Source organism: Bombus bifarius, unplaced genomic scaffold (genome assembly GCF_011952205.1).
Source record: "Bombus bifarius isolate JDL3187 unplaced genomic scaffold, Bbif_JDL3187 scf7180000008047, whole genome shotgun sequence".
NCBI lineage: Eukaryota > Metazoa > Arthropoda > Insecta > Hymenoptera > Apidae > Bombus > Bombus bifarius.
The window spans coordinates 2076852-2089990 of NW_022884413.1; the positions used below are offsets into that span (position 1 = coordinate 2076852).

At 31.3% G+C, this 13139-nt stretch overlaps 4 protein-coding genes across 8 annotated transcripts in view; 2 read left to right on the forward strand and 2 right to left on the reverse strand.

Moving 5' to 3' along the window:
- The window catches only part of LOC117207964 (kinesin-related protein 4-like), a 63392-nt gene extending 53071 nt beyond the window's left edge, over window positions 1–10321 (reverse strand). For 2 of the 4 annotated variants that reach the window (XM_033448710.1, XM_033448707.1), the window contains exons 1-6: window positions 9631–10321; window positions 3232–3341; window positions 2938–3149; window positions 2667–2855; window positions 2444–2587; window positions 1426–1522 (exon numbers count right to left, since the gene is read on the reverse strand). In XM_033448710.1, coding sequence (XP_033304601.1) covers window positions 1426–1522; window positions 2444–2587; window positions 2667–2855; window positions 2938–3149; window positions 3232–3341; window positions 9631–9809 — 931 coding nt within the window. In that variant the 5' untranslated portion in view covers window positions 9810–10321. The remainder of the gene's footprint in view (window positions 1–1425; window positions 1523–2443; window positions 2588–2666; window positions 2856–2937; window positions 3150–3231; window positions 3342–9630) is intronic. The other 2 variants (XM_033448708.1, XM_033448709.1) reach the window with 2 other exon arrangements.
- LOC117207968 (sodium/calcium exchanger regulatory protein 1-like) lies at window positions 899–8873 on the forward strand. The gene is made up of 5 exons (XM_033448718.1): window positions 899–1042; window positions 5233–5409; window positions 6012–6184; window positions 7903–8007; window positions 8447–8873. The coding sequence occupies exons 2-5, from the start codon at window positions 5340–5342 to the stop codon at window positions 8504–8506; spliced, it is 408 nt and encodes a 135-aa protein (XP_033304609.1). The 5' UTR covers window positions 899–1042; window positions 5233–5339; the 3' UTR covers window positions 8507–8873.
- LOC117207967 (cilia- and flagella-associated protein 299-like) lies at window positions 1518–2449 on the forward strand. The gene has a single exon (XM_033448717.1). It carries the CDS (start codon window positions 1717–1719, stop codon window positions 2416–2418), a length of 702 nt encoding a protein of 233 aa, XP_033304608.1. The 5' UTR covers window positions 1518–1716; the 3' UTR covers window positions 2419–2449.
- A 759-nt stretch (window positions 10322–11080) lies between the features above and the next one.
- LOC117207875 (UPF0545 protein C22orf39 homolog) lies at window positions 11081–12986 on the reverse strand. Of its 2 annotated transcripts, none has more exons than XM_033448544.1 (4): window positions 12774–12986; window positions 12175–12298; window positions 11862–12026; window positions 11081–11768 (listed from the first exon to the last, which is right to left on the reverse strand). In XM_033448544.1, the coding sequence occupies exons 2-4, from the start codon at window positions 12238–12240 to the stop codon at window positions 11544–11546; spliced, it is 456 nt and encodes a 151-aa protein (XP_033304435.1). In that variant the 5' UTR covers window positions 12241–12298; window positions 12774–12986; the 3' UTR covers window positions 11081–11543. The 2 variants fall into 2 exon arrangements, with proteins under 2 accessions (XP_033304435.1, XP_033304434.1); XM_033448543.1 differs by having other exon boundaries at window positions 12596–12986.
- Window positions 12987–13139: the final 153 nt, after the last annotated feature.

Sequence of the window (13139 nt, forward strand, 5' to 3'; positions counted from 1 at the left end):
ATTTGACTCCAATTAACGAACCTTTCGATCATAATCGATCCTTGCGACGAGCGAATGCCTATAACTAGACCGCGGATATTTAATGTAAGTTATATAAACTTATAAGTAATGTTTATGTATAATAGTACTTAATACATAAAGAAGAATAGATATACGTTACACAAAGTTCGAAATAAAAATAGAAAAATAGATCCTTTAAATATGATTAATATTTTGAAATGAAACTATTCGTCTAAACACTTGATAGAAATAAACAATATGTAACAAAACTATTTCGAAATTTCCACGTCAAGATGATAGTAGTAGTATCGAATTTCAAAAGCCGCAAAAACATAAAATCTAAAATAACTATCCGTAATAAAATAATTAAAGGCAAACCAACATCTACGACGTCCTTACGGTCATCTTCACTTTTAACTTATCATAGTTATTCGATTAAATAACTTTTATATAAATTATCTTTTTCACTTGAAATTTCTTTTCTTTCTATAAAACTTAAATATGTACGTACTTACATAAATACACGTATACGAATAATTATATTATATGTATATAGGATATCCTATGCAACTGAAACAAGCTATGTACGTTTTTAAAATGATTAAAAGCATAAAGAATTCTCGAATAATCTCCCAATTATCCTAAAATACCTGATATTTAGTTTAGACTAAAGTTTTCTATAATTAACGTTGCCTTTTTATTTTGTTTCGTATTTAAAGGAAAAGTCCATCTTTCAGAAAATAAACTTCCCAGCATCGAGTAAATGACGACCTTCTTAACATTGAATAACATAAAATTTACCAAAAGTAAGAGTATCCGTAGAGTTCCAGACGCATTATTTAAAACGCGCATTTCGAGCAATTGACCGATTATGAGAGAATACTTGTATCGCCATCTAGCGACGTGTATATAGTTTTCATAGCAGTGGAATTGATTACCACGACTACGGAAATAACGGAAGAAGTTTGATTGAAAATAAAATTAATCGTGCAAAGTTAATATTAACGTGTTCTACTTCATACACATTTACGTATCGACGAACGTGAGTACTAAGAATAATATTAATTTCAAACATAAACACCAACTACGATCAACGATGTATACCCGACCATACATAAATGCGTAATTTCTTTGTTTTGCATTAACATTTTTTTAAAAAGAATTATCATGTAAAATGCTTTATAATATCCGGATATTATTGACAAGTAGATGCAAAAAGTTAACCTATAAATATTAAGTAACGATGCTTTTTACTTTTCAATATATGTAAAAGTATAAAATACACGAAACATATGAATTATATTTTATGATAAAATTTTTCCAATTCTCAACTTTCTTTTATCTAATCTGTTAAATAAAATACATAAATCATGCACTGAAACAGTATTTTTATTTTGTAAGCGTTCCGTAATAGAATTAACTTACCTATTGCTCGTGAAACACCTAATATTCCGTTGACTCTCATAGTTCCCATGCTTTGCATCACTACTCCTCCTGCTTTCCGTATTCTTTGAACTTCATCCTAATAAGAACAATCAATATCGTTTGCACATTTGTTACAAATTTTTTTAAAACACATTATATTTATCAGATGTCGATTGTTTTTAAACAAAGAAAGTAAATTCTAGCTTAAAATTTACTGTCGCAAAGATCATTTAATTAAAAAATAAATATTAACATTTTATCGTTAAAATTATAGATTAAATAACATTAAAAATGACAGCGGTAGGAACACAAATAGATAGTGACAAAAGACTAATACAATTTGAAACTTATGAAGACTATTTGGATTCCCTAGTAACATTTGTTGACCTTGGATATTTGGGAAATCTCAATGTCGCACGTAGATTAGCTGAACTTGGTTATCGTTGTACGAGCGAAACACTTGACGAAGAAACGTTTTATCGTCGTTTGGAAGCTGTGAAAAATTTACTTTTTCCAATTTATAGACCGTACGAGTTAACGTCGGAACAAGTGACACCAAGGGATAATATAATGCAAGAATTAGCACTCAGAGAACGTCTGAATAGATTGAAAATCATATCCACTATCATATTCGTTAGAAATTTAACAAAACTTCAGTTTGAAATTTCTGGTTACATCGATTTTAGCGAAAGGCTTGAAAAAGAAAATTGGCTTCCGTATTTCCAAGGAAGAAAAAAAATATGGCCTTGTGCATCTGACCTTGCATATTATTATTGGAGAACAGGGAAAACATGTTTAAACAAAACGTCAAATTTTCAACCTGTTATAGACCCAATATTAGGGCTTCGATTTAAGCACTGTCACGATAGGCATTTCATTAATGTAGATCCTGGGGTGCCCTCTCCAGGCATATATACAACACGAGTAAGAATACATAGTCAAGAATATGAACACATAATATTATACGATCATGTTCTGCGAACAAGATGTTAAACATAGTGAAAACATATATACTTACTTCGCGATAAAGCCGGTGAGGACTCACTAATTGAACGACACTGTCACGTTTTACCAGCATAGCTGTCGAATCTCCTACCCAGGCAACATATAATCTTTTATTTAATATTAAAGTGCAAACTGCGGTAGTTCCACCACATACTTTCTGAAACGATAAAAGTAATAAAAATGATATATTGCCTGTATATTTGATATATTATTCCACAAAAATATTTCTTTCTTACTTGTGTCCGTGATTTCTCTATAAACTGTCTGTCGGTAGTAAGAAAAGCATCACGTAAGGCACGCTCTGGATCCGTAGGATAATATACGCTTTCTGCTAAATATTGATGCAGATGAGAAGCACAATACACAGCTGCATCTTGTCCCGCATGTCCATCAAATACTGCATAGTAATTTGCTATGGAGTCATCCTAAAATTTGGAATATGCTTTTCCAATAAAAGGCTTACTACGTGTATATATTTGCTAAGAAAAATTTAATCTTTGTATTTACCTCGATACCAAATATACCATGTAAGTCATGTAAAACCACGTAGCGATCTTCCATTTTTCTTCTACAATTTTTGCTTCCACCTGCTGTTATCTGTGGCAGTGGTGTACAAGGAGGTGGTGGCAATAATGCTAATCTACTATTGTCCAGGTAGCGAGTACATATTTCATTAACTTTACTGGTAATGGCTTGCATTAATTTTAACGAAGTATATGCTGCAAGATAAAAAGGAATTATCACAGACTATTTTTATTATAAAAAACAACAATATTTTAAAGTTCTTCTAAAGTGACATACCTTGTTCTTTAGATTTAAATCCACAATCCTCCGGTTGCTTGTTGCACATGGCTTTGACTTTTTGTATTACTTGATGAACCAAGTGTGCTTGTAAACTTGCTGGACATTGTCTAGAATGTTACAAAATTCTCTATTTACACATATAAATAATTTTTAAGTATCTGTAACAAGATCAATTGTTTCATACTTTGAAAAATAATTATCTATTTAAAGAACAAATTACGCAATACAAGTACAAATCTGAACATAGAAAGCATAAAAATAATTGAAGCAGTACTTAGCAAACTGACAGCAATAGACATGCGAAACTTTCGATTAACAAAATTCAAAAGTCTATCTTCTATAGTGAAAATACGCTACAGTGATAACCATGGGTTTTTCATTCCGAAATTCTTTAAATCGTAAGAATAAAAAATATTTATAATTTGTTTTAAAAGTAATTTTAAACGAATGTACGAACGATATATGTATCCGCAACATATTATTTGTTCTATTAATTTTTTACATTTTTATAGTGACTTTAATCGTAGATTTAATCGCAAAAGCTTTCAATGTGATTGCATGCCATATAGGCGTATTAGTAATATGCTTAAAGTATCGTGTACCTAAAATTTTCATTTAGAAACAACTTTTGTCATACTGGAGGTTATATGTAATATATGTATGTATGTAGAATTTCTGCTATAGCCTTACAGCGTTTTTGATTTAATAAACAAAAGTTTACATTTTATTTACATCATATGATGTATTTTATGTTTTTGCGTTGTTGAAAATTGTTTTATGGCTTTCAAGTATTAAAGATAGTTGTAGATAATCTTAATAATTTTACAATCTCGTTTTAAATTTAAAGAAAAGAAAAAATTTTTTTATTGTAATTGAATTATCAAATTTTGAAAAAATAGTAGCTTCACATTGAGCAATGACTGAGAGAACTGCTTTTCTGAATGACAGTCCTTCACTGTACATTTCTGCGATCATCTCATACTCGAAATGAAATGGGACATAAAAAACATTAAATTTTTTAAATATACAGGGTGTCCTAGGTTCTGACGGCCAGATGCTATCGGTATATTCTACGGATCTAAATATGGGAAAAATGTTATATAAACATAGATCGCTTAAAGCTTTACTAAAAAGTTATGAGAAAGATATGAATTTACTGAGATGAAATAAATTAGAAATGACATTCGCAGAGTAATAAATTCTATTTTTGGCTGTTGTCAATCTTGTATCGTCAGAACGATGAACATTTTGGGATGGAGAATTAATTACTTTTGCATAAACAAAGTGAACATAAATATTACTGATGCATATACCGTAGTAACCTTGCTATTGTTCCCTTCGTATTTCATATTTTCGTCGTAACCTATTAATAAAGCTTTAAACGACCTACGTTTATGTAACATTTTTTTCTTATTTAGACGCATAGACATACCGACAACGTTCGTCCATTAAAATCTGGGACACCTATTGGGATATCTATTCTTGCTTTTATAATTACTAATACCATTCTCGTTATTATCGTCGCATGTAAACAAATAATTAATTACTGAAATATCATTTTCATACTTTCATACTTTCATACAGTTTCATACTTTATCTAGTAAATATACGTATGCAGTAGCAAACATCAAATGCATCGTTTTCATCGTACGTTTCATCCAATCTGAAGATAGTCATAATTCGTTCAACGGAAAAGATTCATTTATTCCTTTCTGAATAGTTACTGACAATTAAACAATTTACTAATTTATAAAAAGAACGATAGAATAGATAGAGTTTGAAAAAATGATTATACGCATTTCCGATAACCGCCATATCATGCGGCGTATCATTTAGATATGAGAAATCTATGGAGAGGAGAAGTAGCTCTCGAGCAGCATTTACCTCAAGAACAAGGAGTTTACGCTCTAGATGAACATTTCGTGAAGATCAAAGAGACCGGTGAAAACGAGGAGATAGCTGTTTCAAATCTATTAAAATCGGAATCTTTCGAACTAGTTCGTAGCGATACGTTGGAAGACGAGGGCTCGCTGCAGCCTGTGAGAAAGCATCCCGAACCATCAGCAAACGAATCGTCTCCGGAGCATTACCGACAGGGGAGAGAAATGGTATCGATCGTTGGCGCTTATCAACATGAAAGCAATGAAAACCTCGACGAGTATTTCAAAGCTGTGGGTATGTTACAAGCGACTAAAACCGAATGTCGCCTAGCTTACGATGGAAGCAAAAACAAATACGATGTATAAAATTCTGTTTCTTTCCGCATAATAATTATTCCGCCTATTAGCTTATTCTTGAAAATTTCGAAAACGCGTACAAAAATACGAATCGATCGATTTGTTATATGTATACTCGTAATATACTAATTTACTAATGCGCTATCGATTAAAAGTATAGATTGAAATTTTGATTAGTATGTGGACATATATACACGTGCTTGTACACAAACACTCGTTACACGATATATTATATACCTATATATTTTTACAATTATTAATTATTATAATTTACAATTACTTTATAATTATTTACTTTACCTATAATGCATGTTATGTTACACGTTTTTTCCTACCTATTGGATATTTCATTTATCAAATAAAGGATTAAAACGTTCAATCTTAGTGGATTATTTATTGAAAACCTACTGTATCGAGCTGTATCGAACTTCATAATAGAAACTACATATTAGATTAGTGAAAAGACGAAATCGTGTACATTGATTAGCGTTATTAGTATAGTATCGAAATTAAGTTATTTTTAATTGTATGCACCTATAGGTGTACCATACATTCCACGGAAAATGATGTGCATGTCCAGTCCGCGACTAGAAATATCGAACAACTGCGATAAATGGACTATTCGCACCATTACGATGATTCGTACGGCAGAAGTGACCTTTACTCTTGGCGAAGAGTACGAAGAACATATGCCGGCAGGAGTTATACTGAAAGTACAACCACTCCTTTCGTAATATTTTTTTTTAAATACCGTGCTCGCCCTAACTCGATCGAGATAATTTAATATTTTTAGTTTCAAGTTTGAAACATACTTTGAATTACATAAAAAATAAATTAGCCATTGCATATCTTTCTTCGATATATAATTAAACGAATAGAAAAAATTATTTGAGAGAGGACTTCGTATCCTTAACTTCGAATAACATAAATAGTACTACCGATTTTCAAAGAATTAAATTGTGATTTGTTTTATATACAGGGCGTCCCCAAAATTGTGACACAATAGGCCGGATGGAGATTCTACGTGGAAAAATAAGTCTTTTTCGCTTAAGGCTTCGTTTTCGAAAAAAAGTGAATTAAAAAATCCGAGGTATAAAACTTCTATTTTTGATCGTATTTCGATTAGAACCCCCGCGCACTAACGACAATTTATCGCTTACGAAAAGGGCGTTTATTTATATGTATTTTATATGAACGTGGACGGATTTTACGACGTGACTGCAGGATATCACTTTATTTTTTGCTCTTGCTCGCATCAATCAAAAGTTCAATTTCTCCTTTCTCTAATAACACCATATAGGGTGTTTAACGAAATGGCGAGCACGATTTTTCAAATACTTCCGATAATGTAACAAACAATATTTCAAACAAAAGTTGCTCTGTTTTGAATCAGTTACAAGTCAATAAAAGATAAGAGTCACTTTAACTTTTTAACACATATTTGCACATTGGACTTCCTATCTGTCGTACGTGTTTTTCTACTTATAATAAGTGCTCAAATTATTGTATACCACTTGCCGCGACACAAAGCCCCGTTCCTTTCAACAAATTTTGATGCGTAGAAGCAAATAGACTTCGTGGATCTATTTCTCTGCACGCATGTATTATTTTATCACAAAGTTCTTCCGCAGAGTTTACTGGTTTGTCGTAAACAACGGATAATGTAAATATCCCCATAAAAAGAATCTAATGGAGATAAATGTGGTGAAAGAGCCGACCAGTAATTTTTACTATTGCAATTTGTTGACAGCACAAACGTTATCTTAAGCGCGTGATCTAACGCCCTATTAAATTTCACACGTTAACAATAATGCTCCTATGAATCAATGAATTCAGGATTTCTGAACTCATGGTCATCAGAAAGTTGTAGTATTTCGATCGATGAACTAAAAAGGTCAGTGTGACCTTGATTTCTTATAGAAAGAAGCATTTTTTGGCAATGTTAAGTATTGAAATTTGTGACCGATTCAAAACAGATCGACTTTTGTTCGAAATATTTGTTTGTTACATTATTATCATTACACATCAAGAATGCCCGGGAAAAATCGTGCACCCCATTTCGTTGAACACCCTGTATAAATACTAAAACGACGGTTTTGTCGTTAGTGCGATGCATTTTAAACGTGGACAGTGTCGCGATTTGCTTTCTGTTATCTCTTATTTCCGTAATTGGAAGATATGTTTACGAGAAACAAAAGTTTCATAGGTCAAAATTTGCAATTAATACACGGGTAACTTACAGATTTTTAAACTCTTTTTTTTTTCGAAAACGAAGCCTTAAATAAAAAAGTGTAATTGTTTTTTCCGACTTATTTTTGCATGTCGGTTGCAACCTTGTATCACGATTTTTGGCAATATCCTATGTAAAAAGAAAGAGAGGGGTGGACCTTTTCATTTTTCACCGTTCGTATTTCTGTCTGTTTTTATCTAGAATGTAACTACAATGGAAGGAGATAATTTAGTGACAGTTTCAGTCGGTCCAGATAACAACAAAGTAGTGCGGAAGTACGAAATTACAAAGGATGGTGTAGTGTTGGTACGTTCCATTTACATGTCCGTTCACATATACACAAGCTTTTATCGATCCTACAATAGCATTCAAAACTTTAATTTAAATATTTATTTATCCGTGTTTATATTATACATATTGCGAGAAATATGATATGCATACCTCATCTGATATCAATTACTATGTGAGGAAGATCTCATCGATATATAGATGTATATATGCATACATATTTCACTGGCAGCAGAGCATAGCAGTATAAGTTTGTTTATTGAAATTTTTAACGGCCAATTGACTATTTATTTTTTATATCGACTATTGAGATTTTTATATTTATATCAGTTATTCAGTTATCGTTTGTCACGTTCTTGCCTTGTAATTATATAAAACATAATTAAATAAAAGAAACGATAGTCTTGAAAGGTATTGATATGAAAGTAGATATTAATATCGTATTTTCTATTTTCAGATAATGACCCATGAAAAGAGTGGCCAAGTAGGAAAGCGCTATTTTAAGCGCCTTTCGTAAAGCTTAGTTACTGTTTGAACTACAAAATATTTGTATACTTGGATTCCATATAAATTCCATTAGCTATTAACAATTAAGTTTTCAATCGCTTTATGCGCTTTATACGCATATTGCACCTAACAGTAACTTGTTGATAACACAATCTGAAAGCAAGCACACTTCAGATGGTAAAAAACCTATCATACAAAAACGGAAGCCGCACGGAAAATGCGTACAGTTACGAGAAAGCAAAATTCGCCGGATCAATCGTATATGTTCCGTCATTTCAGCATGCGCCCTGCCTACCTTTATTGCGTGTCACGTGCTACACAATATATAAAAACACGGATAAATAAAAATTATCTTATAATAAATAATTAAAATGTGACGCGTAAAGGAATTTTATTTGTAGTATATGTATTTAAAGGATTAAACATATTATATGAATGACATGAAAATGTGACGCGTAATTTCTTTTATATAAATCTTTTCTTATAAAAATCTTTTGTTTAATATACTATATGCATTTCGTGTAATATCAGTAACTTACAAATGTATTTTTCCGGTAAATGCTTTGTATAATTTCGATGTATCTATATTTTCGAATTTGTTTCAAAGTTTAGTAATATACATAATTATGATAGTCGTGCCTCGTTACGATGCTAGTGAAGTCTCAAAAAATTCTTTATAACACCCATAATATGTCCATACAAATCTTCTATGGTAATTAGTTTAAATAGTTATGCGAGTAATTACACAAAGTGTCCCAGCCATTACGACGCAATCGAAAATGTAGCTTAAAAAAATAAATCGAAAATATTCGTATGGCGTTTCATTTTCGTCTTTCGGAAAGATAGAGTTTGAACACACGTGTACTTAATATATTTTCAAATTCGATTTTTTCGAAAATGAATCTTCAAACGAAAAAATTTGATTCGACATTTCCGACTTATCTTTTCAGGCATGTGGAATCAGCCCCCTTCTCGGGGCTGATGCAACGGATGATACTGGGACACCGTGTATGTCGTTTATGTTTACATTCGATGCCGGCCGCCATAGGAGCTATCAACGAATAAACACGTCTTTTGTCCGCCCACGCACTGCCATGCTGCAATATTATTCAGTTAAAAAGTACATTCACTTACGTCTGGTTGAGGTACTGTAGAGTCACGTTGATGATTTCACCGACGATCTCAGCCTCGGTGACGTTATACGAACTTACTGAGACAGGCAGCTGATCGTATGGATTCACTCTGGCGACAAATTCGGAGAAAAAACGGCTATACGCTCCGAGATAATCACCGTCAGGACAATCTTCCGCCATTCTTTTTTCTCTCGATCAGAAATCCAAGTTATCCGGTGCACGCTTCTGTTAGAGCACAAAAACCACAATACGTTGACTGCGTTTACTGAAATGTGAACGCGATACCTCAATAGCTATCTCTTAGTGACTAAAGTCGAATTAACCCACATGAAAATATAAGAATGGAAGGGAGAGAAATAGAAAGAAAGCAAAAGTGTGTGCGTATATTTGAACGTTTTTGTCGTTTTACTAAACGAAGCGTTCCTCTGTTCTGAACCTATTCGTTGATAGGCGATATTTGTATTTAGGTTACGTCACTCATTCAACATCGCGTACGCACATAACACTACGGGCCCGATCGAACGACGCGTTTCTCTATTGTGTTCCTTAGAGAAGTGGGGAGAATTTGCCGCGACGTTTAAACACTATCTCTCCCGCTTCTTTCAGTTTAGCGTTGCTTTTTGCCTTTCCTTTTGCCACTGGCCACTTGCGGATTGACTCTCGTAACGGAAGAAAAAGTGCGTAACGGAATTCCCCGAGTCACCTACTGCGCATGCCCGTCACGGGCCTCTGCATTTGCTGTTTCGCCGGCGTATGCTACTACAATACTTCTTTATTATGTTTAACTATTATCTTTCTTCCGACTTGTACGTACTATTGTGTACGTACATTTCCTATTCTGATATATTTTTCAACTTTTTTTGTATATTTTTACTGTAATTTATATGAAAAGCGTTAAAGCCTTTATATGAAATTTACATGAGAAACATTAAAGTAATTGCTATTTTATCATTTATATACATATCGTGTATAATAATAATGTACTCAAAATTTATATTACAAATAGAATTTTACTTTAATGTTTTTTTTTAGTTTAGCAAATTTTTTCGTTATATTTGAAATTCTGTTTTGTAAAAAATTTATAATGATAAAGTTAATAAATAATAATTTTTTCAAGTATGCTTTCATATACTATTGTACAGTATTGTACAGTACAATACAATGAAATAAAATAAATCTTTCATTACAAAAATATTAAAAAGATATGAATCTATTCGAAAATCAATTTTCAATTAAATAGTAAAAAAGAAGTTTATTATAATAAATTCAATCTAAATTATTTTTATTAAAACTAAGTATTTAGTTATGTATTAGTAAATGAATACCGTTTTTGTCTTAAAATATTGCTAGGAATTTGATTAAGAACATGATATTTAATATATAGTTAGTTAATATATAGATAGTTATATACACTATCAAGAATTTGATAGTTAATATAAACAAGTCGATAATTCAAGTATATCTTGTATTTATTTGCTTATTTACTTTGTCCCTTGATTGTAACCTTTTGGGACCTTGAACTTAGAAGTAAATAATGAGTTCGATTGACAAAAACATTAACGCGTAAAATTTGAATTCCGTGATCAGATTTCATTCATGCCAATAACGTGTGTGCTATTAGCGAAAGGTGCTTTCTAAACGCACGCGAACATGATTATCAATAAACTACAGATAAGTGCTATTGTTATCGAATTATTGTGGTAGCATGTCAGTCCTTTCCTCTTTGATATTTTTTACTATTTTCTACGCTAACAAGGGTATTTAGATGGTCTGCTTTACGTAACTCATTCTACATAAATGATGAATTTTTCCATATAATAAAACCCACGTCCAAAATTTAATTTCTGAATTTTTATTTTGAAGTATCACGTACTACTTAAAAATATCTATGATGTTAAATACATTAAATTATTCTTACATTATGGTACAAAATTTTTTTTCTTCTTTCTCGTATTGATTTTCTTTTAATTTATCACTTACAATTCGTAAATATGATTTACTATTTTCTTTTTCTAGCCAGCTAGGTAATGGAGCATTCCAATTTTCTGGAGGTTTATCTCTCTTTTGCCAAATATCATTCTTATAATGACCTTCTAATCTCTCTAGTCTGCGCTTCTTTTCGCTGTTTATTAATTGCTTCTGTAAATAATACAATATTTCTTAAAACATTATATAACTCATTATAAGTAACATTTTATAAAACAACTTTTAATTATTTAATTCTTAACGTACACATGCTTCTTTATCTTTATATTCAGACCATAGATTGCAATTCTTATAATCAATTTGCCACTGTTTACAGTCTAGAGTTTCTCCAAATATAAAATATTGATGAAACCGTGCTCTTATGCTTGTACAATCCCTATATTCCTCTTTATACATTTCACATGGTTTGATCTAAAATATTAAATTATTAGTTATAAAGGAAAGAATGATATATCAATATTTTCTTATATCTCTAATGTTTAAATACAATTGACTAATTTCTTAACATAGCTATAATATAAAAGGATATTATACAACTATACAGAATCTATAATTATACCAGCCATTCATATGCAATTTCTTCTTCAGGTGTAGTATTTTTCATTGTACTGTTAGGTTCTGGCATTTTTCTCTTGGCTTTGTGGTCAGGCACTAACTATTTTCTTCTTTAATAGAACAAATAACTGTAACAGTTTATATTTACAGAATGAATTTTACACAATTACTAATCATTGATATTCTTTTTGCATATATAAAATTGATTTTAGTAGATATCTTATTCATATAATGATAAAATACAATAAATATTAATGTCTCCAAAATTAGTGTGTAATTTTGCACAAAGTCGATGATATAATTAATGATATTTCTATAATATAACGAATAAAATAATTATAAAATTAGAAATACTACTGTAATTCATGTTTAAAATAATTTCTAATTTTCTATTATATTTTAGGTTATATTTCAATGTTACTGACAGAAAATAAGTTTGCTATGTGAATTTCCTTTAAAATAAGAATACAAATAAGCTTATACGTATATAGTAAACAGTAGTAAGTTTCATTTCTATCTTTTCCTTAATTAATAAAATCTCATTTTAACAATCCTATTGTTCACGTGAAATAGAAATCTTATTAAAAAAGGTAGAAAATTAACCATGGACATTGAATATATAGGGACCGAGCATAACCTCCATGCGTTGGCACAGGGTGTGAATTCACTCCTGGGGAGTGGGAAAAACAGTCATGTTGTACTTGGAACCGCATTGATCATTGGTCACTGATTCAATGATGTATGTTAGAAGGAGAAAATAAACTAGTCAGTCAGTTACACTGGCTTCCTCTTACTCAATGAAAATAAGATTGCCCTTACGCAATCACAACCAATCATCAATGCGGCTCCAAATACCACTCTCCTGTTCCTCAGAAACGACTTCACCCGCACAATTATTGCTCGGTTCCTATATTCTTATGTCCATGGAATTAACATATAGAGACATCCTAGAATATTATTCTGCACATT